The sequence below is a fragment of the Leopardus geoffroyi genome, chromosome E1 (genome assembly GCF_018350155.1).
Source record: "Leopardus geoffroyi isolate Oge1 chromosome E1, O.geoffroyi_Oge1_pat1.0, whole genome shotgun sequence".
In the NCBI taxonomy this organism is placed as follows: Eukaryota; Metazoa; Chordata; class Mammalia; order Carnivora; family Felidae; genus Leopardus; species Leopardus geoffroyi.
Window position 1 is genome coordinate 10,982,822 of NC_059330.1, and position 27,674 is coordinate 11,010,495.

Sequence of the window (27,674 nt, forward strand, 5' to 3'; positions counted from 1 at the left end):
CAAGAGTTGAATGCTCAGCCAACTTAGCCACCCAGAATAAATGTTTTAAAACATAATTCAACGCAATACCACCTATAGGAGACTTACTTTAGGCTCAAAGACTCTAACAGGTTGAAAGTGGAAGGATAGAAAAAGAGATTCTGTGTAAGTAGTAACTAAGAGAGAGCTGAAGTAGCTATAAAAATACCAAGTAAATAAAGCCTATGAAAAAATTACCAGAAGAGACAAAAGGGAGTTATATAATAATAAAATGATTAATTCACTAGGAAGATATAACAACTACAAATATATATGCACCATCATCAGATCTTCAAAATATATGAACCAAACAATGAGAGAATCAAAGGGAGACACACACAGAGCTCTCCAGGGGTGCCTGGGTGGCTCAGTCGGTTAAGCGTCCGACTTCGGTTCAGGTCATGATCTCACAGATCATGGGTTTGAGCCCCGCATTGGGCTCTGCGCTGACAGCTCGGAGCCTAGAGCCTGTTCGAATTCTATGTCTTCCTCTCTCTCTCTCTCTCTGCCCCTCCCCTGCTTGTGCTCTGTCTCTCTCTCAAAAATAAATAAAACATTAAAAAACTTAAAAAAAAAAAAGGCAGCTCTCCAAAAATAGTTAGGTACTTGAACACACCCAACTTCCCATGATGGATAGAAAACCAAGACATAAGATCAACAAGGAAGTGGAGGACTTGAACAATGTTATAAACCGACTGGACCTAACAGACATACACAGGTCACTCCCTCAACAAAAGCAGCAAATGTGTTCCTCTCAAGTTCAAAAAAATGACATTTTCCAGGACAGACCATATGATAAGCCTCAATATAGTCCTCAGTAGATTTAAACAGACTGCAATCATACCAGGTATCTTTTAACCACAATACCAGAGCTAGAAATCAATCAGAGAAGAAAAACTGGAAAAGGCACAAATATGTAGAAATTCAGAAACACACTCTTAAACATGCAATGGACCAAAGAAGAAAGCACAGTGACTAGAAAATAGGGGCGTCTATTTGAGAGGCACCTGGGTGGCTCAAGCAGTTGAATACTGGATTCTTGATTTCAGCTCAGGTCATGATCCCAGGGTCGTGGGATTGAGCCCTGCCTCGGGCTCCACACTGAGTATGGAGCCTACTTAGGATTCTCTCTCTCGCTCTCCCCACGACCCTCTCCCCGCACTCTCTGTCTCCGTCTCTGTCTGTCTCTCTAAAAAAGAAAAAAAAAAAAGAAAAGAAAAGAAAACACTTTGAGAGGAAAGATGAAAACACAACATAGCAAAACTTACAGCATGCAGTAAAGGCAGTAATCAGAGGGCTATTTGTATCCATAAAAGTCTTTATTAAAAAAGGGAAAAAGGTGGGTCTCCTGGGTGGCTCAGTTGGTTAAGCTTCCAACTTCAGCTCAGATCAAGATCTCATTGTTCTTGAGTTCGAGCCCCGCATCAGGCTCTGTGCTGACAGCTCAGAGCCAGGAGCCTGCTTGGGATTCTGTGTCTCCGGCTCTCTTTGCCGCTCCCCCACTCGTTCTCTCTCTCTCTCTCTCTCTCTCTCAAAAATAAATAATTCAAAGACCGGAAGCCTAAGTCTCACAGAAAGAAGAAAATACACATTAGGAACATAAATAAAAATAAAAAAATGGAAAAGCAAGTGGATCAGTGAAACCAAAAGTTAGTTTTTGAAAAGAGCACCGAAATTAACAAACCTTTAGCAAGATTGACCAAAAGAAAAGATGCAAATAAGTAAAATCAGAAATAAAAGTGAGGACACTACAAACATCCGTCCATCAATACAGTCGGTAGGAGAATACCACAAATATTATTGCAGCCAATAAACTAGACAGCCTTGATGAATTGGGAAAAATTCCCAGAGACGTATTGACAAAATTGACTGTAAAAATTGAAAATCTCAATAGACCGATAACTACTAAAGAGATTGAATCAGTAATCAAAAACCTCCCAACAATGAAAAGTCTAGGACCAAATGGCTTCACGGGTGAATTGTGCCAAACAGTTAAAGAATTAACATTAAACATTTCTCAAACTCTTCCAAAATATAGAGGCGGTGGAAACGTTACCTAACTGATTCTATGAGGCCAGCATTTCCCCATCAAATCCAGTCGGATATACCCACAAACAAAAAACAAAAAAACCAAAAGAAAACAAAAACCCCCACAAAAACCAAAGCCAAAACCAAGACCAATCCCAAAAACAAAAAACCCTGAAAAAACTACAAACCAAAATCCTGTGGCTGTAGATGCAAAACTTCTTTTTTTTTTTTTTTTTTTTTTTTAATTTTTTTTTTTCAACGTTTATTTATTTTTGGGACAGAGAGAGACAGAGCATGAACGGGGGAGGGGCAGAGAGAGAGGGAGACACAGAATCGGAAACAGGCTCCAGGCTCCGAGCCATCAGCCCAGAGCCCGACGCGGGGCTCGAACTCCCGGACCGCGAGATCGTGACCTGGCTGAAGTCGGACGCTTAACCGACTGCGCCACCCAGGCGCCCCGATGCAAAACTTCTTGACAGAAAACTGGCAAATTGAATCCAACATCATGTGAAAATGACTATACACTATGAACCTGAGGGATTTAGCCCAAGAATACAATGGTGGTTCATCATAAGAAAATTAAGCGATGTGGGACACCGGGGGGGTTCAGTCGGTTAAGTGTCCGACTTCAGCTCAGGTCATCATCTCACGGCTCGTGGGTTCGAGCCCCACATCAGGCTCTGTGCTGACAGCTCAAAGCCTGGAGCCCACTTGAGATTCTGTGTCTCCCTCTCTCTTTGCCCCTTTCCCGGTCCCGCTCTCTCTTTCTCTCTCTCTTAAAAATAAATAAACTTGGGGCGCCTGGGTGGCGCAGTCGGTTAAGCGTCCGATTTCAGCCAGGTCACGATCTCGCGGTCCGTGAGTTCGAGCCCCGCGTCGGGCTCTGGGCTGATGGCTCAGAGCCTGGAGCCTATTTCTGATTCTGTGTCTCCCTCTCTCTGCCCCTCCCCCGTTCATGCTCTGTCTCTCTCTGTCCCAAAAATAAATAAACCTTGAAAAAAAAAAATTAAAAAAAAAAATTAAAAAAAATTAAAAAAATTAAAAAAATAAATAAATAAACTTAGGGGAAAAAAGGACTGAGGGGTGCCTGGCTCGCTCAGTCAATAGAGTATGCGACTCTTGACCTCTGAGTTGTGAGTTTGAGCCCCGCATTGGGTGTAGATTACTTAAAAAAAAAAAAAAAAAAAAAGGTGGAATAGTGATTACCAGAGTTGGGCAGAGAACAGAATGGAGAGTGTATTTTTTTTTCTTTTTTTTTTTTTCTTGAGAGAGACAGTGCATGTGCATGTGCACACATAAGTGAGTAGGTGAGCAGAGGAGGGGACAGAAGGAGAGGGAGAGAGAAACCCTTAAGCAGTTTCCACTCCCAGTGAGGAGCCTGAGATCATGACCTGATGAGCCACCCAGGCGACCCAGAGAGTGTATTTTATTTATTTATTTATTTATTTATTTATTTATTTCCAATTTTTTTCAATGTTTTATTTATTTATTTATTTTATTTTTTTTTAATTTTTTTTTTCAACGTTTATTTATTTTTGGGACAGAGAGAGACAGAGCATGAACGGGGGAGGGGCAGAGAGAGAGGGAGACACAGAATCGGAAACAGGCTCCAGGCTCTGAGCCATCAGCCCAGAGCCTGACACGGGGCTCGAACTCACGGACCGCGAGATCGTGACCTGGCTGAAGTCGGACGCTTAACCGACTGCGCCACCCAGGTGCCCCAATGTTTTATTTATTTTTGAGAGAGCTCAAGCAGGGGAGGAGTAGAGAGAGGGGGACAGAGGATCTGAAGCAGGCTCTTCGCTAACAGCATCAGGGAGCCCGATGTGGGGCTTGAACTCACGAACCAAGAGGTCATGACCTGAGCCAAGGTCGCCGCTCGACCAACTGAGCCACCCAGGCGCCCCAAAGAGAGTGTATTTCATAGCTTAAAAAATGTATATTTGGTCCTTGTCTCCAGTTTCTGACGCAGGGTTCCTACCTCCCTTGGAATTTCCTGGTGGTCGGAGCATCTTCTGTCCTATTGAGGCCACACTTGGTGGGCCCCCTGACAGCATTGGAATGGAGGCCGGTTCCCTGAAAAACCGAGCCATGATTAGAGGAAGGCTTTCGGCCTCAACCCCCAATGTCCACAGAGGTGAGAAGGGCTGGAGACCGAAGGACTCGCCAAGGCCGGTGATTTCATCAGCCACGCCTACGTAATGAAACCTCCATAGAAACCCGTAAACAACCCTCTTCGGAGAGTTGCTGAGGTGGTGACCACATAGATGTGCTGGAAGGGTGACATGGCCAGAGTGGGCACGGGAACTCCATGACGCCTCCCGCTCCTTGACCTACGCATCTCTTCTACTTGGCTGTTCCCGAATTATATCCTTCATCGTAAACAGGTAACAGTAAGTAAAGAGGCTTCTGTGGGAACTCCTGGTTTACAGCCGGTTGGTCAGAAGGACAAGTGATATCCTGGAACTTGTGACTGGTGTCTCCAGTTGGGGGCAGTCTTCTAGGACAGAGCCCTCAACCTGTGGGGTCTGCACAAACTCCAGGCCGTGTCAGAATCGCAATAAATTGTAGGGTACCCAGTTGGTGGCTAGAGGGCTGGAGAATTGTTTGGTGTGGAGAAAACCCACACATTTGGTGTCAGAAGTGGAGGGAATGAAAACATTTCAGAGGGAGTTAAGAGCTGCACAGTTTCAGTCTGGGACGTCGCAAAAGGCCTGGAAATCTGTAGTGGGGACAGGTGCCCAACAATATGAATGTATTTGATGGCACTAAATATACACTTAAAAAGGGTTAAAATGTTAATTTTGTGTTCTGCACATTTTACCACAAGAAAAAAAGTATTCAGAAAATCTGAGTGTGATCGCGTATGAATGAAAAGGAAGAAAATAGCGGCTGTGCAGTGAGGCAATCAGACGTCATCTGCACTGAGTCATCAAAATCAATGTCACTGATGAGAGACAGAAGGGCATCATTCCCCTCCTGATGTAATGCCCCAAGAAGCACTCAACATCACTTACACTAGGCATTCTGGCAGAGAATGCTTAACCAGAACCTAATAATGAAAAAACAGACAGACACAAAACAAGGACAATTCTATTGAAAAAAAGAAAGAAGCCGGGCACCTGGGTGGCTCGGTCGGTTGAGCATCCGACTTCGGCTCAGGTCATGATCTCACTGCTCATCGGTTCCAGCCCCGTGTTGGGCTCTGTGCTGACAGCTGGGGGCCTGGAGCCTGCTTTGGATTCTGTGTCTTCCTCTTCTCTCTGCCCTTCCCCTGCCTACACTCTGTCTCTGTCTCTCTGTCTCAAAAATAAATAAACATTACAAAATTAAAAAAAAAAAGAAAATCATAAGGAAGAGAAAATATATTTATAGTTCTGTACTGTATTTATTGAAAAAATATTTTAAAATTATTTTTAATTAATTAAAAAGCATGAGCCCATGCTGCTCAAACCCATATATTGTCAAGGGTCAAATATATATATATATAATTATCATATATTATAGTTCTATATTATTATAATCGTTTTGTATATAATTATGTGGTTACATTATAAAACTATATTTGGCTATAATACATAATATACAATCATATATATTATATACTAGATTATATTAAATTAGTACATGCATGTTATAGCTATATTATATATATTAAAGCTATAATATATAATTATATACATTATAATTATTTTATGTTATAATATGTTATTAAAGCTATAATATATAATTATATTATAATAATTATTAGATGTTATACTACATCAATATATATAATATTATATATTATAGTTGTATTATTATGTATTAAAGCTAATGGGGCAAAATGTTAGCAATTTGAAATTATGGGTAAAGGAAAGGACACACAAATGTCCTATTATTCTGACTCTTGGAAATTTTCTGTAAATTAGAAATTATTTACAAATAAAATATTTTTATTTTTATTATGTACTTAGTCATTTATTTACTTTTAAGTAAACTCTACCCCCAACATGGGGCTCAAACTCACCACCCCAAGATCAACAGTCACATGCTCTGCCAATTGAGCCAGCCAGGTGCCCCTACAGATAAAATATTTTTCAATTATCTGTACACTGATACAGTTTTCATCACGGATTCATTCTGTCACTCCAACAGTAACTACTGAGTGTGTAGGCCCTGTGTCAGGCGCTAAGAATTCCATTGAACAGTCCCAGCTCCTGCCTTGAGGAATGCCATATCTTAGCGGATATTAACAACACATTACATACCTAAGTATCTCAGTGGAATTATGGTATCCAGGTGGCTCCTAGTCTGTTTGATCTTTTTCTTGCTACCTTTTTCCCAATCCAGGATGCAGCTGTAATATTTATTAGCTATTGACCTTGCCTAAGTTACTATCTCTCCATTTCGGTTTTCTCATCTGTAAATACTGAATAAAAAATAGGCCTACCTCATAGGGTTGTTATAAGTTTAAATGAGTTGATGCATGTGCAGTCTTTAAATAGCTTCAGACACAGAGTCAACGGTATAAATGTGTTCTTTAAAAACAAAGGAAAAACTGGGGCGCCTGGGTGGCGCAGTCGGTTAAGCGTCCGACTTCAGCCAGGTCACGATCTCGCGGTCCGTGAGTTCGAGCCCCGCGTCGGGCTCAGGGCTGATGGCTCGGAGCCTGGAGCCTGTTTCCGATTCTGTGTCTCCCTCTCTCTCTGCCCCTCCCCGTTCATGCTCTGTCTCTCTCTGTCCCCCCAAAAAAATAAATAAACGTTGAAAAAAAAAATTAAAAAAAAAACAAAAACAAAGGAAAAACTTAAAAAAAAAATTTTTTTAATGTTTATTCGTTTTGGAGAGAGAGAGCACAAGCAGGGCAGGGGCAGAGAAAGGGAGACGCAGGATCCGAAGCAGGCTCCAGGCTCTGAGCTGTCAGCCCAGAGCCTGATGCGGGGCTCAAACCCACAGACTGTGAGATCATGACCTGAGCCAAAGTCGGACGCTCAACTGACCGAGGGGCCCCTGGATAATTTCTCTTAATAGCAATGATCTCCTAATTGGTCAATTGTCACTTGCCCCCTCTCCCATCTGTCCTCCACAGCAGAGTGATTTATTTTCAAAATGCCAGGCAGCTGAGTTCCATCTCTGCTGAAAGTCCGATCATTGCCTTCTTGCTCTGACATGGAAGTCATTCATCGCCTCCTGGCCCCCACTGTGTAGCAGGAAGTTGCCTGGAGACAGACGCTGTCCGCAGCTCGCAGGATGAGCTCCGATTGGTCCACTTATAGACAACACAGGAGATAAGCTGACTCGATCAAAATGAATCCAAGAGTTCTGAGAGATTGTTGGGGGACCAGAAGTTCTCTCTCTTGCTTTTCATTGTGTGGTATATGGATGGGGTTTCTGGATGAAGAAACTTTTGGAGATGATATTTATCTTCATTATTTTAATTGTGCTGATTGATTTATGGATGACATATATCAAAAGTTATCAAATTGTACACTGTGAATATGCACAGTTTATTATATGTCATTTATACCCCAGTTAAGGGTTTTTTTTTTTTTTTTTTTTAATGGTAGACGATCTCAACGGGCACTTCCCCAAAACAGATACATAGAAGGCAAGTAAACATATGAAAAGATGTTCAACATCATGAGTCAGTAGGAAGACGAAAACAAGAATGACAGTAACATTTCTTTACTCTTGTAGAATGGCTTAAAAAAAAAACACTGACAAAACCAAATCCAGTAGATTACCCCCCTTATCCATGATTTTACTTTCCGTGGTTTCAGTTACCCAGGGACTGGGTCAACCTCTGTCCAGAAGCAGATAGATGACCCTCCTTCCTCTGTATCCTATCCTCCTCCTGACATATGGTAGCTAACACTACATCGCAATGCCCTGTGTCATCCACCTTACATCATCTCATCACATAGACATGTTATCATTAGCAGGGTGAATACAATATAGTGACATATTTTGAGAGAGAGAGAGACCACATTCACATAGTTTTATTATAGTACATTATTATTCTATTTTATCAGCAGTAATTGTTTAAAAAAAATTTTTAGTGTTTTATTTATTTTTGAGACAGAGAGAGACAGAGCATGAGCAGGGGAAGGGCAGAGAGAGAGGGAGACACAGAATCCGAAGCGGGCTCCAGGCTCCGAGCTGTCAGCACAGAGCCCGACGCGGGGCTCGAACTCACAAACCGCGAGATCGTGACCTGAGCCGAAGTCGGACGCTTAACTGACTGAGCCACCCAGGCACCCCGAGTAGTAATTGTTGTTAATCTCTTACCGTGCCTAGTTTATAAATTAAACTTTATCATAGGTATGTATGTTTAGGAAGAAACATAGGGGGTGGTACTGTCTGTGGCTTTAGGCATCCACTGGGTCTTGGAACAGATTCCCTGGGGACAAGGAGGGGACTTATAGATGAGAATGTGGAATAATTATAACTCTCAGATGTTTTTGATGGGAGTGCAAATTTATACAGCCACTTTGGAAACTATGTTGGCAGTTAACTATAAAGTTACACATACACTTACCATAATAGCCGGCCATCCTGTTCCCAGACATTTATATAAGTGAAATGAAAATATGGTCACCCAAAAACCTGCACATGGATGTTTATAGCAGTTTTGTTTGTAACAGTAAAAGATTGGGTGCTAGGGACGCCTGGGTGGCTCAGTCGGTTAAGCGGCCGACTACGGCTCAGGTCACGATCTCACAGTCCGTGAGTTCGAGCCCCGCGTCGGGCTCTGTGCTGACAGCTCGGAGCCTGGAGCCTGTTTCAGATTCTGTGTCTCCCTCTCTCTCTGACCCTCCCCCGTTCATGCTCTGTCTCCCTCTGTCTCAAAAATAAATAAACGTTAAAAAAAAAAAAAAAGATTGGGTGCTAATTCTGACCAATGCGTTTTCTGCACTTGTGATGATCATATTTTTTTCACCTTTATTCTATCAATATGGTGAATCGCATTGACTGATATTCAGATATTGCAATATACTTTGCATTTCTGGGATAAACCCCACTTGATGAAATACATGAGCATTTTTATATTTTTCTGGATTTAGTCTGTTAAGATTTCATTAAGGATTTTTGCATCTCTGTCCATGAGGGGTATTGGTCTGTAGTTTTCTTTTCTTCTAATGATTTTTGTCAGGTTTTTGTAGTAAATAATGCTGGGCTCATAACATGTGTTGAAAGGTGTTTACTACTTCTCTATTTTTCTGAAAGACTTTGTATAGAATTGGCATTATTTCTGTCTTAAATTTTTCATAGGTGGGAAAACTATTTGGGCCTGGAGTTTTATTTGTAGGAACTTCTTAAAAATATGAATTCAGATTCTTTACTTGATATAAGGTTATTCATAATTTCTATTTCTTCCAAGTCAGTTTTTTTTTTTAATTTTTTTTTCAACGTTTATTTATTTTTGGGACAGAGAGAGACAGAGCATGAATGGGGGAGGGGCAGAGAGAGAGGGAGACACAGAATCGGAAACAGGCTCCAGGCTCCGAGCCATCAGCCCAGAGCCTGACGCGGGGCTTGAACTCACGGACCGCAGGATCGTGACCTGGCTGAAGTCGGCTGCTTAACCGACTGCGCCACCCAGGTGCCCCTCTTCCAAGTCAGTTTTGATAATGTGTGCCTTTCAAGGAATTTGTCCATTTTCATTCTCTTATTATGCTTTCAATGCTTTTATGATATGTAGGGATGTCTCTACTTTTTTCATCCTGATAGTAGTAATTTATATCTTCTCTCTTATTTTCTTGATTATTCCAGCTAGAGTCTCATCAAGTTTATTGATTTTTCTAAAGCTTTTGATTTCATTGATTTCCCTTCTCACTATATTCATGTATTTCTTTAAACGGTTCGGCACAATTATGAAAGCTGTTTTAATATTCTTATCTGCTAGATTCAACACCTCTGTCATTTCTGCATCTGTTTCTATTCATTTATGGGTTTTCCTCGTTATGGGTCACATTTTTCTGCTTCTTGGCTTGTCCGCTAACTTTTGATTGGATACAGGATGCTGTAGATGGTATTTGTTGAGTAGCTAGACTTTGTTGTCTTCTTTTAAAGATGTGGACTTTTTCCAGGGGCGCCTGGGTAGCTCAGTTGGTTGAGCGTCCAACTTCAGCTCAGGTCATGATCTCATGGTTTGTGAGTTCGAGCTCCACATCAAGCTCTGTGTTGACAGCTCAGAGGCTGGAGCCTGCCTCGGTTTCTGTGTTTCCCTCTCTCTCTCTCTCTCTCTCTCTCTGCCCTGCCCTGTTTATGCTCTGTCTCTCTCTCTCAAAAATAAATAGACATTTAAAAAAATTAAAAAACAATTTAAAGGTATTGGACTTTGTTCTGGAAGACAGTTAAGTTACTTCTGGATCTGTTTGATCTCCTTGAGACTTCTCCTGAAAGTTTTTTTTAGGGGTGCCTGAGTGGCTCAGTCGGTTAAGCATCTGACTCTTGCTTGCACCTCAGGTCATGATCTAATGGTTTGTGGGATCAAGTCCCACATTGGGCCCTGCACTGACAGCATGGAGCCTGCTTGGGATTCTCTCTCTCCTCTCTCTCCACCCCTACCACCCCCCCCCCCCACGTTCTCTCTCTCAAAATAAATAAATACACTTTTTAAAAGTTTTTTTTTTTTTTTAATTTCAAAATAATTGCAATTCACAGGAAATTTTAAAAGTAGTACAAAGAGGGCCTATGTACCCTTCACCAGGTTTCTCCCATGGCTTCATCTTCCATAACTACAGTACAATACCACATCAGGACATTTACATTGATAAAATATGTGTGTATAGTTCAATGCCATTTTATCACGTGTATAGATTCATGTAATTACCATCACAATCGAAACAAAACCATTCCATAAAGTTCTGTCTCCTTGTACCCCTTCATAGTTCATGCCCCAACCCCACTCTGGCAATGAGCAATTTGTTCTCCATTTCTCTACTTATGTCATTTCAAGAATGTCATATAAATGGAATCATACAGTATGTAACCTTTGAGACTATCTTTTTTCGTGTAGCATCGTGCCCTGGAGATCCGTCCAACAGCTCAGTACCGTATACGTCGCTGGCTAGTATTCCATGGTATGGATGTTTGTTTAACCATTTAAGCAAGCCGTGACTATATTTTTATTTACATTTTTTTAAATGTTACGTTTTGTTACAGTTCTTTTTTTTTTTTTTTTCAACGTTTATTTATTTTTGGGACAGAGAGAGACAGAGCATGAACGGGGGAGGGGCAGAGAGAGAGGGAGACACAGAATCGGAAACAGGCTCCAGGCTCTGAGCCATCAGCCCAGAGCCCGATGCGGGGCTCGAACTCCCGGACCGCGAGATCGTGACCTGGCTGAAGTCGGACGCTTAACCGACTGCGCCACCCAGGCGCCCCACTTACAGTTCTTTCTCTTACAAGTCTACTGTTTAATCTCTCGGGATTAAAAGAAAAAAAGAAAAACCTATTATTAGGATTCTAAAGAATTACACAACAAAGGAATGTCAAGAGGAGGGCACAATTGCCCCATTCTCTGGGAATACATCAGCTATTTCAGCTTAACCCCTGAACAAAACGAAATACATTGTTTATTTTTTCTAAGTGACATAATGTGCCATCGCTATCTTCATCTGACCTTACAACTTCCAAACAAAAAGCTTCATCTTAAGCTTGGTAAAAAACTTTTAACAGGATGATAGCCTGCCTCAATATGTACAGCGTGTATCTTAGGGGACACATTTTTAAATGATTATAACACAGGAATAAAGCTATTAACAAAGAAGTCGTCAATTCAGAATCTGGAATATTCAGTCCAAGGACTTTGCCTCAAAATCTTCATCCCTTGTTTGCCTCTATCTGTATTCTCTTTTTGGCAACTGAATCAGTGCTTTGAGACCAAAAGGATATTTCTTTTCATCACAGTAGATTACATGTTATTTAGTGTTCGTTCCTGTTGTCTTGCTTGAGTTTTCTTTCCTTTTTTCAAAATTTTATTTAACATTTATTCATTTTTGAGAGACAGAGTGAGTGGGGGAGGGGCAGAGAGAGGAAGACGCAGAATCTGAAGCAGGTTCCAGGCTCTGAGCTGTCAGCACAGAGCCCAGTGAGGGGCTCGAACTTAGGGACTGTGAGATCATGACCTGAGCCGAAGTCCGAAGCTCAACCGACTGAGCCACCCGGGGGTGGGGGGGGCCAATTGCTTGTGATTTTCTATTTGCTGCTTCTTTCTCATGTTGGCCTTTCAAAACACTCCTTCTATGAGGAGTCTGGAATTTTCTTCTACCTTTTCTCTTCTTTTCACCTCCTTGATCATCTCCTTGTTCAGAATCAGAGGCTCCACGTGACCCCTGTGTTAGCTGAAATTCTGCCTTTTGATTCAACTTTTGTGTTTCCCTCTGGGTTGTCCAGTTCTTTTCTTGGTTATCTTTTTCCTTCTGACCCTCTTTGTCCTTTTTAAGCTGCTTTTTAGGTTATCATATCACTCTCTGAAGGACAAGGTTATTTTACCATTTTTTTTTTTTAATTTTTTTTTCAACGTTTATTTATTTTTGGGACAGAGAGAGACAGAGCATGAACGGGGGAGGGGCAGAGAGAGAGGGAGACACAGAATCGGAAACAGGCTCCAGGCTCTGAGCCATCAGCCCAGAGCCTGACGCAGGGCTCGAACTCACGGACCGCGAGATGGCGACCTGGCTGAAGTCGGATGCTTAACCGACTGCGCCACCCAGGCGCCCCTATTTTACCATTTTGGATCGGCCTCTTGGTTTTAGAATCTTGACTTGTGTAAATAGGGGATTGGAAAAACGAAAAGCTCACGTGACAGCTGGTTTAACCATTCACCTGATGAAGGTCATTTGAGTTGTTTCCGGTTTGGGTGTATAACAAATAAAGCTGCTATGAACGCATACATAGAAGTTATGTGGACTAAAGTTTTCATTTCTCTGGGTAAGTGCCCAGGAGTATGACTGCTAGGTGATATGGAATGTGTATGTTTACTTTGTTAAGACACTGACAAACTATTTTCCAGAGGGTACCATTTTACATTAGAGATGTAACGTATGAGATCCAGTTCCTTAGCTTCTTCTCCAGCATTTGGCATTAGCCTTATTTTTATTTCTTTATTTGTTTTTAAGTAGGCTCCATGCTGGGAACGGAGCCCAACACAGGGCTTGAACTCACCACCCTGAGATCAAGACCTGAGCTGAAATCAAGAGTCAGACGCTTAACCAACTGAAACACCCAGGTGCCCCAGCACTGGTTTTCTTATTTTTGGCCATTCACATTGCTATGGAACGAACTGTGTCATTCCTCCTTCCCCCACCCCAAATTCATAGCTTGGATGCCTAACCCACAATTTGACTGTATTTGGAGATAGGGTCCTTAGGAGGTAATTAAGGGTAAGTGAGGGCACAAAGGTGGGGCTTCGATCCAATAGGATTAGTGTCCTTATAAGAAGAGATACCAGAGATCTTGGTGTCTCTCCCTCTGTGCACACGCACAACGAAAAGCCATGGGAGGAGACAGTAAGAAGGGAACCATATACAAGCCAGGAAGAGGGCCCTTACCAGAAACCAAAAGGGGGATTCTGGTTAAATTGACCAGGCCAGGGTGATCGGACATCATCAAGGACGGTGGATAAGGAATGCAACCAGATATGGGGGGTGGGGGGAGGTTCTGTTTAAATTGCCCTAGCTGAATTCTTCCTAAAATTGGACAAATACAGAAGTCCAAAAAGAGTAGCTGAAAAGAAGGTCAGGGAGTGTGACTGGAGTTTGGTCAGCGAGAACATATTTGTCAGTTCTTTTCCCTATACCGTGCAGCCCCTTGGTTTTTTTTGTTGAGCCCTTATAATGTGTCATGTACAGCTTTAAGTGTTTTAGATATGCTTATTAATCCTCTTGTCAGGCAGATATGATTATCTCCACTTCAAAGTTGCCGAAGATGAAACTCCCGTGAACTGACTGGTCTAGGACTCCAAACATGGAGAGTTCGAACCCTGGCGCGTCTGGATGGCTCAGTGGGTTAAGCGTGGGACTTTGGCTCAGGTCAGGACCTCCCCATTCTGAGTTTGAGACCCGCCTTGGGTTCTGTGCTGACAGTTCAGAGCCTGGAGCCTGCTTGGGATTCTGTGTCTCCCTCTCTCTCTGCCCCTTCCCCACTCACGCTCTGTCTCTCTCTCTCTCTCTCAAAATTAAACATAAAAAAAAAAAAAAATCAAACCCACATTTGTACTAGTTAAATGATTAGTTAAATGAACACTGCTAAACTGTAAATAGGACAATGTAAATGTCAAATATAAGCCACAAAATTCACCCCTAATCCTATGGCCTACCCTAATTAACAATTAACAGGGAAAGGCCCTCCGCTGTCGCCCAGGAATCCACCCCCGCCCCTAGCCTGCAGCCAGAGACAAGGGGAACAGCTGCGCCCCGCAGCCTTTCCCGGCCGGGCGGGGACGGGAAGCCCCGCCCACCGCTCCGTTGCAGCCAATAGCGCCTGGGCCTTTGGGGGCGGGGCCGCAACTCTGATTGGGCACTTCTGGGGGCGGGGCCGGGCAGGGAGCTGAGGGCACCGACTGGTGTGCGAGTCGCGGCGCGCCAAGTTCTGGGTTCCGGACTCTCACGCAGGTGTCACGTGGCGGGCACACTGTCGGGCGCGGGTCGGCGGGTCTCCGAGTGGCAGCGGCGGCAGCAGCGTGGGGCCTCGGGGTCGCCCGGCCGGTGTGCGGGACACCGCTCCGGTAGGTGGGCGGCTTTGGGTGCCAGGACTTTGGTGTGCCCAACGCTCTCGGGGCGTTTTGTTGTGTGCGCCTTTCCGCCCCGCTTCCCCCGGCGGCTCTGAGAAGCCGGAAAAGGTGAGGAGCGCTTTACTAGTGCCTGGCATGAGGGGTGGGATGGCGGCGAGCCCGGATGCCCTGTCTCTGGTCACTGGTGGGCTCGGCCTTTGACACAGATGCGACGGCTTATTGCTGATAGAGGAGTCGCTCCCTGCTGAGCAGTTTTCTCGTAGAGCATTTTAAATTTAAGCGCAGCCCTTCACCTCGCTACAGTATGCTCTCAACAGCGCTGCAAGTGGAGTGCTATAACGTGGCCCATTTTACAGATGAGGAAGGTGAGGCTCGAAGAGAAGAGCCGACTTAGGCGCGACCTTGCAGATAGCAAAATGGCAGAGCCTGGAATCAAACGGAAGCGCTCAAAGGCTGTGCGTTCAACCATTGCGTATATGGCCTGCTCTGCTTTTGGAGTGTGAACAGATCCCCGCGGGGGAGAGGCTGCGCCTGTTGTCTGCAGTCTGTCACCCCCTGTTCTAGGAGACAAACGTTGCACTGTAGGATTCTTGGCCTGGTGCCCTGCGCTTCAAGGTCCTGGAAGTTAAGTGACCTTTGGTCCGCTGAGACCAGCACAAACATGTGTCTTTAGGCAGTTGCTAGACTGGAAACACCAGTTCAGGTTCTTATGGAATCACATTTTAAATTTCTTACTTGAGGGAACACACACTGGTTTCATTTAGTGTGCTTTCATTTAGTGTGCAGTGTTCTGGGAACATGCTTTGGAACTAAAGGTAAACCCGAGTTCAGATTCTGGCTTTTATCTCTGTAGGACTTTAGACCACTTAGCTCTCTTAACCTCGGTTTCCTTCTCTATAAAGTAGGAAACACAGAATCTGTGTGTGGGACATCCAGATGGCATTCAACAGGGTAGTTCCCTCAGGAGACTTCTGGCCGGTTCCACTTGGCAAAGGTCCAGGGAAGATTTGTAGGCGTGGGGAGGCTGAGGACCTTGGCAAGTAAATTCGCCTTACCAGGTCTGTTTCCGTGGGGTTGAGGTGAGGCTGGTGCTACACATACAGAGTGAGATTTCCCCAACAGAAATATCCAGCACTTGATGATAGTAACGGCTGCAGTGGGCTGTGTTCTCCAGGGGTGCTCAGCCCAGGTTCCTGAGTGGTGACAAAATGGCCCTAAGGACCCCAGGTTTCTTTAATAACCATAGTAGCTGGTAGGTTTCAGTACTTACTCTGTGCCTGGCCTGTTCTACGTGCTCTACGTAGGTCTTGTAGCTCATTTAACTCTCCCTCCCAGTTCAGCACTGTCTTCACTCCTGTGTTTTATATGAGGGGACTGAGAAACACAGGTGTCAGTTACTGGGGTTGCACATTAGGAAGAGGAGAGCAGGATTTGAACCCGGCAGGCTGCCTTCAGCACAGTTTCCTCGGGTGTGGGTGGGGAGCGGGAGAATTGGAGGGGTCTGGCTTGTGAGATGTCTGCCACCTACTCTTACATACCCTTGATCTCCCCCAGATGGGGTTTCTGTAGTTGTTACTTTCAGATTTCACAGATGGATTGACGAAATGGCTTAAGACCAGATTTCTAGGACCCAGTTTGAAACTTGTACTGTCAAGGTGAAGAATCTGTTCTCCCGTCCCTGCTCTCACCCTTGGTCCTCAAGTCTCATCTCTTGGGCCCCTGCTTTGTTCCCCCAGCTTCAGCCACAAGGGCCTGATTTCTGGCCCTTCACAAGTCAAATTTCTTACCATTTTAGGGCTTTTGCACTAAAGGCGATAAGGGGAGGAACAGTTTCAGAGGGTAAGGGGTTTGTTCTTATCCCAGATCTCATAAGCTTGGCTCCTTCGCACTTGAGATCTCAGCTCAGGCGCCTTCCACGGTCTGTTCTAAGTCCTCATAGCAGTCATCACCAGCTGCGATTATCTTGTGTATTTCTTGTTTCCACGTTTATTAGTCTGCTCGTCATAAGAGCAGGGCCCCTGTCTCATTGACCCGTGTATTCTTAGTTCCTAGCTCAGTGCCTGGGACACAGGAGTTGCTCCATAAATATTTGTTGCAGGAATGAATGAACTAATTGCAGGCTAATAACAGGAGTAGGGTAGATCTCGTCAATATCAAAAGCTTGTTTTGAACTAAACATAGAATTAACCGGATGATCCAGCAATTCCACTTTGGGTCTAGACGCGAAAGGATTGAAAGTGGGGACTTGGTATTTGTTCATGTTCATGGCACATGACAGCATCACTTATGGTAGCCAAAAGGTGGAAGCAACCCAAGTGTCACTGATGGATGAATGGATAAACTATATACTGTGTGGCATCTGTATACAGTGGAATAGTATCCAGACTTAAAAGGGAAGGAAATTCCAACACGTGCCGCAACATGGGTGAACTTTGAAGACCTTGCACTACGTGAAATAAGCCAGATAGAAAAGGGCAAGTGACGGGGCGCCTGGGTGGTGCAGTCGGTTAAGCGGCCGACTTCAGCCAGGTCACGATCTCGCGGTCCGTGAGTTCGAGCCCCGCGTCAGGCTCTGGGCTGATGGCTCGGAGCCTGGAGCCTGTTTCCGATTCTGTGTCTCCCTCTCTCTCTGCCCCTCCCCCGTTCATGCTCTGTCTCTCTCTGTCCCAAAAATAAATAAACGTTGAAAAAAAAAGAAAAAAGAAAAGGGCAAGTGTGTGGTTTCGTTTACCGAGGTAATTGAAATAGTCAAATTCATAGAAATAGAATAATTGTGACCACCATCTTGGAGAGGTGTTCAGTGGGTACCCAGAATTGCAGTTTGGGATGATGAAAAAGTTCTGGAGACGGATGGTGGACGCGGTTGCACAACAAAGTCCGTGTATTTAATGCCGCTGAATTGCACTTAAAAGTGGTTAAAATGGGGGCGTTTTGGTGGCTCAGTCGGTTGCTTGTGACTGTTGATTTTGGCGTCAGTCATGATCTCACCCCGAGTTGGGCTCCGTGCTAAAGGTGGAGCCTGCTTGGGATTCTCTCTCCCTCTCTCTGTCTGCCTCTCCCCTGCTTGCTTGCTCTCTCTTGCAAGCTCTCTCTCTCTAAAAAAAAAAAAACATTTAAATTTTTTTAGAGGGGCCCCTGGGTGGCTCAGTAGGTCAAGCATCTGAGTTCCACTCAGGTCATGATCTCGCAGCCCACAGGTTCAAGCCCCATGTTGCACCCTGTGCTGACACCTCAGAGCCTGGAGCCTGCTTCAGATTCTGTGTCTCCCTCTCTCTCTGACCCTCCCCGACTCGCAGTTTCTCGCTCTCAAAAATAAATAAACATTAAAAAATATATTTTTAGGGGCGCCTGGGTGGCACAGTCGGTTAAGCGTCCGACTTCAGCCAGGTCACGATCTCACAGTCCGTGAGTTCGAGCCCCGCGTCGGCTCTGGGCTGATGGCTCAGAGCCTGGAGCCTGTTTCCGATTCTGTGTCTCCCTCTCTCTCTGCCCCTCCCCCGTTCATGCTCTGTCTCTCTCTGTCCCAAAAATAAATAAACGTTGAAAAAAAAATATATATATATATATTTTTTTAGAGAGAAAGCATGGGGGCGGGGTGGGGAGAAGGTGGGGCAGAGAGACAGAGGGAGACACAGAATCCTGCTCCGGGCTCTGAGCTGTCAGCACGGAGCCCAACGGGGGGCTCGAATTCACGAGCAGTGAGATCATGACCTGAGCCCAAGTCGGCAGCTTAACCGACTGAGTCACCCAGGCACCCCAATAAACATTTTAAAAAATGGTTAAAATGGCATAGAAAGACAAATATCATTTTGGTTTCACTTATTTGTGGATTTTAAGAAACAAAACAACTGAACAAAGAAAAAAGAGAAATTAATAGATTCTTCAATATAGAACAAACTGATGGTTGCCAGAGGGGAGGTGGCTGGGGGGGGGGATGGGTGAAATAGAAAAAAAATTTTTTAAATAAAAATTATTTTAGGGGCGCCTGGGGGGCTCAGTCGGTTAAGCGGCCGACTTCGGCTCAGGTCATGATCTCGCGGTCCGTGAGTTCGAGCCCGCGTCGGGCTCTGTGCTGACAGCTCAGAGCCTGGAGCCTGTTTCAGATTCTGTGCCTCCCTCTCTCTGACCCTCCCCCGTTCATGCTCTGTCTCTGTCTCAAAAATAAATAAACGTTAAAAAAATTTTTTAAATAAAAATTTTAATTAAAAAATGGTTAAAATGGTAAATCTTATGTATATTTTATCACTTAAAAAAATGAGGAAAAAGTTCAAGGTATATTATTTTTCAGCCAACCTCCAAACCTCAAGAAAATATGCTCTTTTCTAAAATACGTGTCTTTTCTAAATATAATATTAGCTTAAAAAGGATGACCTTCCCTCCGCATCTTAAAAGAGGGATCTCTTTCTTGTTTTATCAACTATCTGGTCCTCCCCGGTCAAGTTGACACATCAATTAGCTATTTACATTCAAGATCTTTGTCTTCCTTACTGTAATTCAGATTGCCCCAGGATATAGTAGGTCTAATTGACTTCAAAGATACCACAGATGAGATCTATAGTAGGTGTAATTGATTTAATTGAAACAAAACAAAGAATCTTGATCTCTGTGTTTGAATAAAGCATTCAGACTTCTTCATGGTTAAAAGAAAAAGGCTTAGCTTGGACTCAAGAGTATGGGTTTAAGAAGGGTGTGGATTAAGTACCCCAAGTGGGGGATGGCTTGATCCTGAGTGGTATAGGAGGCAGGTGGGTGGGCAGTGACAGCTGGAGGGCAGGGCCACACGTGCAGCCCCATCGCACCCCACAGCGACAGAGGTAACTGACTTGGAATTAGCATCATCCGGTAAGGAAAAGATTTGAAGTGAGGGCACGGGGCTGCAGGTGGTCTGCTGAAGGGAAGCCAGTGAGAGCAGAGATGCGGGTGGGGACTTTTTGTTCTTTGTCCTGAGCACAATGGACCTGAACTCCTTTCCCAGAATGATTGTAGATCTGACCTGCCTCGGAGGAGGGGGGCCCCAAATGGACTTTAGTTATTTGGCGGTTGAGCAATAGTTTCTCTGTGTTGCTTGCCTGCCACCTTCCAGTCCTTTTTAACTTTGAGTAGTCAATATGTAAAAGAAGCTTTTCTCTTCCAGATTCTAGGACCAGAGGGCCTATTTTGACTCTTGTGCTGTTTTTGGTGCGTTTACCACCTGCTAAGGGCATGTGTGTTGACCTGGTGCAGAGGGTCTTGGGTTGCTGGCCGTGCTTGAGTGCGGGGATCAGCACGGAGAAGCCCTCCCTGGACACGGTGCCCTAAACCATCCCTTCACGTGGCTTATTTCTAATCCCTTGGTGCTTGGGTTAAAATAATGACTGATTTGAAAGCCCAGTTAGGAATTTCCTGGTTAACAATTACTGGTAGTTTCTTCTTGCTGGCTCTACTGGAGGTTAGGGACGATCCCTGTGATTTGGGACTACTGTTTTATTTAGCGGGAATGTTTGTCTAGCAAATGAGAGCGTGTGTGAGCTTGCATAGGAAAACGACACTCTTCTGCTACATGCCCCCTTCCCTCTCCCCCTGCTACCACCCTCCTGACACCAGATGCATGGGTTTTCCACACATCAGCAATTCTGTGACACCGGCCGGGGGGTCCTACAGTTCAGTTCTGATGCTAATTGGAGTTAGTGCAGACCCCACAGGTTAAGGGCTCAGTCCCAGAAGACTGCCCCCCAATCACAGATGTAGAAGGTCTCCAGGTTACCCACAACTTCTGTATGACTTGGCTACACATTGGAGGTTCCTGTGAATCACCCTCCTTGGATTCAGTCATTTGCTAAGCTCACAGAACTCGGAAACATTTGCTTACCTTTACCAGTTCATTCTATAATAAAAAACACCATAAAGGCAGGAAACAGATAAACAGCCAGATGAAGAGATACTTAGGGTAAGGTCTAGGAAGGTCCCAAGTGCAAGAACTTCTGTCCCCCTAGAGTTGGGGGTGCACCATCCTCCGGGTACGTGGATGTGTTCACCAGCGTGGAAGCTCCTCGGGCCCCATACTTTTGGAATTTTCACCGAGCCTTCCTCACCTCTGCCTGATCAATTACTAGCTCACTTTCTAGCAACTCTCCCCTCTCTGGAGAATGGGGAGTGGGATGGAAAATTCCAAGCTTCTGCTCATGGCTTGGTCTTTCTGGTGACCCGGCAGGAGCCCACCCAGAGTCACCTAAGTAGGACAAAGGCACTCATCCACCGCCCCGCCCCCCATCACAAGGGTTTTAGGAGCAGAGATTAATTACCTATTTCTTATTATTTCACAGTACTCTCAGGAAACGGGCTCTCTCCTCCTGACTGGCTTTCCCCATCTAGACGTCCTCTAGATTTATCTCCACCAATAGGTCCCTGACCCAGCGGTCAGCCCTGTCCTCCGTGCCATTTTCCTTGTTCTATCCAGCTGCACCCGTCTTGTCCACTGCTGGGCTTCCCCACAAGGGGAGCCGCACGGATGCAGGCCCAGTACCAACGCTGTGGTTGCCACAGGGAAGGTCCTCGAGAAATACTTGGCAAATGAATGAATTGAAATCAAAACTTACCAAATGAATGGCAAAGTACTGAAAAGCCAACTATTGATTAAGGGAGCTTAGTTCCTGTGAATATTTACACTTTAATACTGGAGGATATCCTAATGCTCACAAATTCTCGTTCTTTGCAGAAACATAGGTTAAGAAACTTGAATTTTCCAGTCATTCATATATATATATATTTTTTTTTAAGTTTATTTTTTTTTAACTTTTTTTTAATGTTTATTTTTGAGAGAGACTGAGTGTGAGTGGGGGAGGGAGGGAGAGAGAGAGAGAGAGAGAGAGAGAGAGAGGGAGACAGACACAGAATCCAAAGCAGGTCCCAGGCTCTGAGCTGTCAGCACCGAGCCGACGCAGGGCTTGAACCTAGGAATTGCGAGATCATGACCTGAGTTGAGGTCAGACACTTAACCGACTGAGCCACCCAGGCGCCCCTATTTATTTATCTGTCAGAGAGTATAAGTGAGGGAAGGGTAGAGAGAGAAGGAGAGAGAATCCCAAGCAGGCTCCGCACTGTCAGCACAGAACCCATTGCGGGACTCGAACTCACAAACTGTGAGATCATGACCTTAGCTGAAAGCAAAAGTCAGACGCTTAACTGACTGAGCCACCCAGGTGCCTCCTGGTCATCTATATTTTAATGGGATGCCATTTTTCTGCTGATTTTTCAGACGTGCAAATATGACCTGTAGTTTTTACAGGAGGGTTTATATTTAAGCAAGCATGCGCCTCAACTCATAGCTGCTGTAGGAACTCTGTGGGGTACTTAGAATGTATGTTTGGGGGTTTTGAGTCCGTCCTTCATGGCCAACCTGCTGTGTAGCCCTGGGCTGAAATCCTTTTCTAAGCCTCATTTTCATTACTTGAAAAATGGGAAGAAAAACCCCAAAGTCAGCAATTCATTTGTTTGTTCAGGCATTTGGCAAATCTTCCTTCTTGTATGGCTGTGCTGAGTTCTGGGTGGGGAATTAAAAAAAAAAAAGTTAACAGTTCTTGCCTTCAAGGCACCTAGTTTAGGTGGGGAGATACCCTGTAACCAGGAAAGGTTTAGTTTTGAAGAGGGTCCTGGGTTCTCTCTAGGCTGGATCAGGCCTCATCGGGAGGGCGGGAGTTCTCTCTGCTCACGGGCTAAGAAGCTGATGTCCACAGTTCAGAAAGGAACCACACAGTGGTTTTGCAATAGGAGGTCTTCGTCTTCGTGTTTGCCAAGCAGTTCTGAGGGAAAGGCCATAGAGATGTCAGGACGTCGGCAACTCGGGAGAACCCACAGGTTGCCGTGAGCTTTGACTGAGTTTAATGCCGGCAGCGTTTCCATTTTTAGGCAACCTTGAACCGGTGCAATGACAACTCAAGTCAACGGGGCTCACAAGGATGCTGACCTGTGGTCCTCACATGAGAAGATGCTGGCACAGCCCCTCAAAGACTGCGACACCGAGGTGAGATGTCTTCACTGATGCTCTGAAAGCAGAGGTGGGCACCGGGCTGGCTCAGCAGGAAGAGCATGTGACTCTTGATCTCGGGGTCATGAGTTCGAGCCCCGTGTTGAGGGTAGAGATTACTTAAATAAATAAACCTTTAAACGTGTTTAAACAAATAAGCAGAGGCTCTTGTGTAATTCTCCAGCTCTACCCCTAAAGAAACCTTATTCGGGACAGCTTTGCCGTTAGTAGAAGAATGCCAGATTTAGAGGCAGTGGCTGAGAAAGTGGCCAAGAGTCCTCCCCTGTGGGTAAATTTGGAGATTTCTGAGTTTCTGCAGAGTGCAGAGCACTGTGCTGGCTGCCCTGGAGGAAAGGGGCCTGGGAGGGGTCATTGAGATTTGGCCCTTTCCTTCCAGGCCAGAGGAATATATGTAGACACCGAGAAGCATCTTTTGTGTGTGTGTGTTTTTTAACAGCTTTATACTCAAGAGATCATTCACTTCCCATACAAGTCACCCAATGAAAGCACACACGTCAGTGGTTTTTAGTACGTTCGCAGCCAATTTTAGACCACTTTTATCCCCCCAAAGAGAAACCTCGACCCCATGAGCAGTCACCCCCGTACCCCCTCCCCCCAAACTCCCCAACCCTCGGCCACCAGTGGTCTCCTTTCTGTCCATGTGGGTTTACCAAAGCAACTGTTATTTTAAGGAAGGAGAGCAAGGAATACAGTTCAGGGAGGGAGAAACTTGGTGAAACATAGGGATAAAAATAATGAGATAGTGTAAAATTAAAAATCGGTGGGGTACTTATTTTATTTATTGATTTTTAAGATGGGAGACTGTTTTTTTTAAGTTTTATTTATGTATTTTGAGAGAGAGAGAGAGAGCACACGTGCGCAACTGGGGGAGGGGCAGAGAGATAGAAGGAGAGAGAGAGAATCTCAAGTGGGCTCCATACTCTTGTTGCAGAGCCCGAGGCGGGGCTTGAACTCATGAATCACGAGATCCTGACCTGAGCCAGAGTCAGCCACTTAACCAACTGAGCCCCCCAGGTGCCCCGGGATACTTATTTTAAAGATCGTTTTCTAGGGGCGCCTGGGTGGCGCAGTCGGTTAAGCGTCCGACTTCAGCCAGGTCACGATCTCGCGGTCCGTGAGTTCGAGCCCCGCGTCGGGCTCTGGGCTGATGACTCAGAGCCTGGAGCCTGTTTCCGATTCTGTGTCTCCCTCTCTCTCTGCCCCTCCCCCGTTCATGCTCTGTCTCTCTCTGTCCCAAAAATAAATAAACGTTGAAAAAAAAAAAAAAATTAAAAAAAAAAAAAAAGATCGTTTTCTCTCAATTTTGTTTCCCTTGATCCATTGTCTTCTAGTAATTCCTTCCTGAACGCTACAATCTGAGGAAGATCTCTCTATTCTTTAAGTTCTATGGGAGTCTCCTCAGTCGAGTTGTTAGGGTTTATGGTCCGCTTTCGGGGGTAAAATGCGAATCTTTAACAGTGCGTCTTCGCTTTAATAGGCTATTGCTGTGATCAGAGCAAAATGCTAACCTGAAACGTCCAGACTTTCACTGTCTCTTCTGATCTCCTCAGGTTTACGACATCATCAAGAAGGAGAGTAACCGGCAGAGGGTTGGGCTGGAGCTGATCGCCTCAGAGAATTTCGCCAGCCGAGCAGTTCTGGAGGCTCTGGGCTCTTGCTTAAATAACAAGTACTCTGAAGGGTACCCAGGGCAGAGGTATGTGACTGTCGCCGAAGGCCTGCTTCTGACACAGTGACGTGGGCTCCTGGGTCCGAACAGAGTCCAAACAATGTGGACATGTCAGAAAACAGCAAAGCACTCAACTGTGGGGATTTCTATTCCGCGCTGGTCCTGTCGTAACTCGTTTGCGATTCCCAGCATGTTCTAGTGCTGATATTCTTAGAACAGCTAGCTATACTCAGGGTCCTTTACCAGTCCCTGTGGGGGCTTTCTAGAATAACAGGCCAGTCCATAAGGAGTCTGGAGCTGCTGGGCCACTGTCGAGCCTCTAGAAAAAAAGGTCAGTGCCCTGAGTGGCACTGTGGAAGGTTGCTGCTCTGTGAGTAATTAAATCTGTACCGGGAGTGACCTGGAAGTGACAATTCAACCTGTCGTCGCTGCATGGAATGTTGGGTTTACCTGCGCCGTGATCTGAGAACCACAGGAAGTTATATTCATTTTTGGTTTTTTTAAAGTTTATTTATTTTGTGTAAGAGAGAGCTCACCACATGAGCAAGGGAGAGACGGAGAGAGAGAGGGAGACAGAGAGTTCCAAGCAGGCTCCGTGCTGTTAGCACAGAGCCCGACATGGGGCTCGAAACCACAAACCGTGAGGTCATGACCTGAGCCGAAACCAAGAGTCAGGTGCTGAAGTGACTGAGCCACCCAGGTGCCCCTCAATAACCCCTTTTTGACCACACTTGAGTTTATGCCATCGAGGTGACTCAGGGTGGGGCCGCTAGATGCGGAAAGACCAAACGGGAGATTAGACAAAACAACATGAAGAACACAGCTTAGATCCCAGGCCCAGATCAGGCTTCTGAATCCCCTGTCCCGAGAGCTGAATTTCCATGCGGAGCTGGGGACAGCATCTGGGAACAGCCCCGACGTTAACCAGAGTACTTGCTGGGTTTCATCAACCCTGAGCACTCACTTTTTCACATTTTCACATCTCTGAAACTAGGATGAAACTGATTGATGGCAAGCCATCGTTTAATTGAAAATTCTCGGCGGTTAGTAAGATAGCAGTTGCCTCGTAACTGAGGGTGAAATGCAGTGCTGTGTTCTAGGCATTGGGCTGAGCATGGCCACGTTCGTGTTCATGTGTCCTGCAGCCTGACTGCAAAGTCCACACTCTCACCCCCCACTCCAGATCAGGAGATGGACTTGGGTAGGTGAAGGAGGCTGCACCAAGGCCCGTGGTAAAGGGCACGATGAGGTTTGCACGCTCCAGATCTGGGATGCGTGTGGCTCATCTGTCTGAGGCAAGGCAGGAGGGGCGCCGGAGCCTCACCATGACCTTGAATGCCATCCTCATGGCTGCTCCCCTGGAAGATGGTTAATTGCCAAGTCCCTTTGCAGCCCTGACATTCCTGGAGGTCCTCAATGCTTCCCCAAGCATGGCCTGCTGTCCCTCAAGCTTGGGGAGACCGCACCCTTCTTTGGTGACAAAGCAGAGAATGTGGGGCTGGAAGGGACCTTCCAGATTATTCAGCAAAGCCCCTTTCTGTTTCAAGACTTGTTCATCACAGCATCATTCACAATAGCCAAGAGGGGGGAGCATCCCAAGTGTCGGCGGATGGAGGAATGGATAAGCAAAATGTGGCATATCCATAATAAAATGTCCTCTTCAGCTTTAAAGAAGAAGAAAATCCTGTCACATGTGACATCAAAGATGAACCAGGAGGACATTGTGCTAAATGAAAGTCTTAAAAATACAGATACATGGGGGGCACCTGGGTGGCTCAGTCGGTTAAGCGTCCGACTTCGGCTCAGGTCATGATCTCGCGGTCCGTGGGTTCGAGCCCCGTGTCGGGCTCTGTGCTGACAGCTCAGAGCCTGGAGCCTGTTTCAGATTCTGTGTCTCCCTCTTTCTCTGACCCTCCCATGTTCATGGTCTCTCTCTCTTTCTGTCTCAAAAATAAATGTTAAAAAAATATATATACAGATACATGGGCCACCTGCGTGGCTCAGTCAGTGGAGTATCCAACTCTTGATTTGAGCTCAGGTCATGATCTCAGGGTCGTGGGATCCAGCCCTGCATCCGGCTCTGCACTGAGTGTGAAGCCTGCTTGAGATTCTCTCTCTCTCTGCCCCTCTGCCCTCCCCCCCCCCCCCACTTGCTTGCATGCTCTCCCTCTCTGTCTAAAAAATAAAAATATACTGGGGCGCCTGGGTGGCGCAGTCGGTTGGGCGTCCGACTTCAGCCAGGTCACGATCTCGCGGTCCGTGGGTTCGAGCCCCACATCAGGCTCTGGGCTGATGGCTCAGAACCTGGAGCCTGTTTCCGATTCTGTGTCTCCCTCTCTCTCTGCCCCTCCCCCGTTCATGCTCTGTCTCTCTCTGTCCCAAAAATAAATAAACGTTGAAAAAAGAAAAAATTTTTAAAAAATAAAAATATAGATACTACATGCTGCCACTGTGAGGTATCCAGAGTTGTCAAGATCACAACTTGGGAAAAGGGAATGATAGTTACTAGCAGCTGCGGGGGAGGGGGGAGGGGAGTTGCTGCTTGTTGGGTATAGAGTTTCGGTTTTGCAAGATGAGAAAGTTCTAGAGATCTGTTACACAGAACGGGAATATACCTAGCCGTGTGAAGTACTTAAACACCAGTAAACTGTGTGCTTAAAATTGGTTCAGATTTAAATTCTGTTATATGTCCTTTACTGTGATGAAATTAGTATACATATTAAAAATTTTTAAGGTTTCTGTGACTGTCAGGTAGAGGTGTTACAAATGGTCTACTGAGTTATTATGATTAATATACAGATAAAATATGTGGTAAATTTTCATATGTAATTATGAAACAAGTATAATTTTATTAGAACTGCAAAAACAAAAAATATTCCACCTCCCCCCCCAGCCCTTAGAAACCCCCTTTCCACATTTCTGTCGCTAGGACTCTGACTCCTCTTGGAACCTTCTATAAGGGAAAGCATACAGTTGTAACTGGCTTATTTCACTTAGCATAAGGGTAATGTCCTCAAGATTCATCCATGTAGCCTGCGTCAGAATTTCCTTCTAGGGGCACCTGGATTGAGCATCCGACTTCGGCTCAGGTCATGGTCTCGCAGTTCGTGAGTTCGAGCCCCGCCTTGGGCTCTCTGCTGTCAGTGCAGACTCCACTCTGGGTCCTCTGTCTCCCTCTCTCTGCCCCTCCCCCACTCTCAGAAATAAACAAACAT

General features: G+C 45.3%; 1 protein-coding gene across 1 annotated transcript in view; it reads left to right on the top strand.

Moving 5' to 3' along the window:
- Nucleotides 1-14,578: 14,578 nt before the first annotated feature.
- Nucleotides 14,579-27,674, top strand: part of SHMT1 (serine hydroxymethyltransferase 1) — a 28,251-nt gene continuing 15,155 nt past the window's right edge. The window contains exons 1-3 of the mRNA XM_045487586.1: nucleotides 14,579-14,875; nucleotides 22,652-22,766; nucleotides 24,341-24,486. Of these exons, the coding sequence (XP_045343542.1) occupies nucleotides 22,671-22,766; nucleotides 24,341-24,486 (242 nt within the window). The 5' untranslated portion in view covers nucleotides 14,579-14,875; nucleotides 22,652-22,670. The remainder of the gene's footprint in view (nucleotides 14,876-22,651; nucleotides 22,767-24,340; nucleotides 24,487-27,674) is intronic.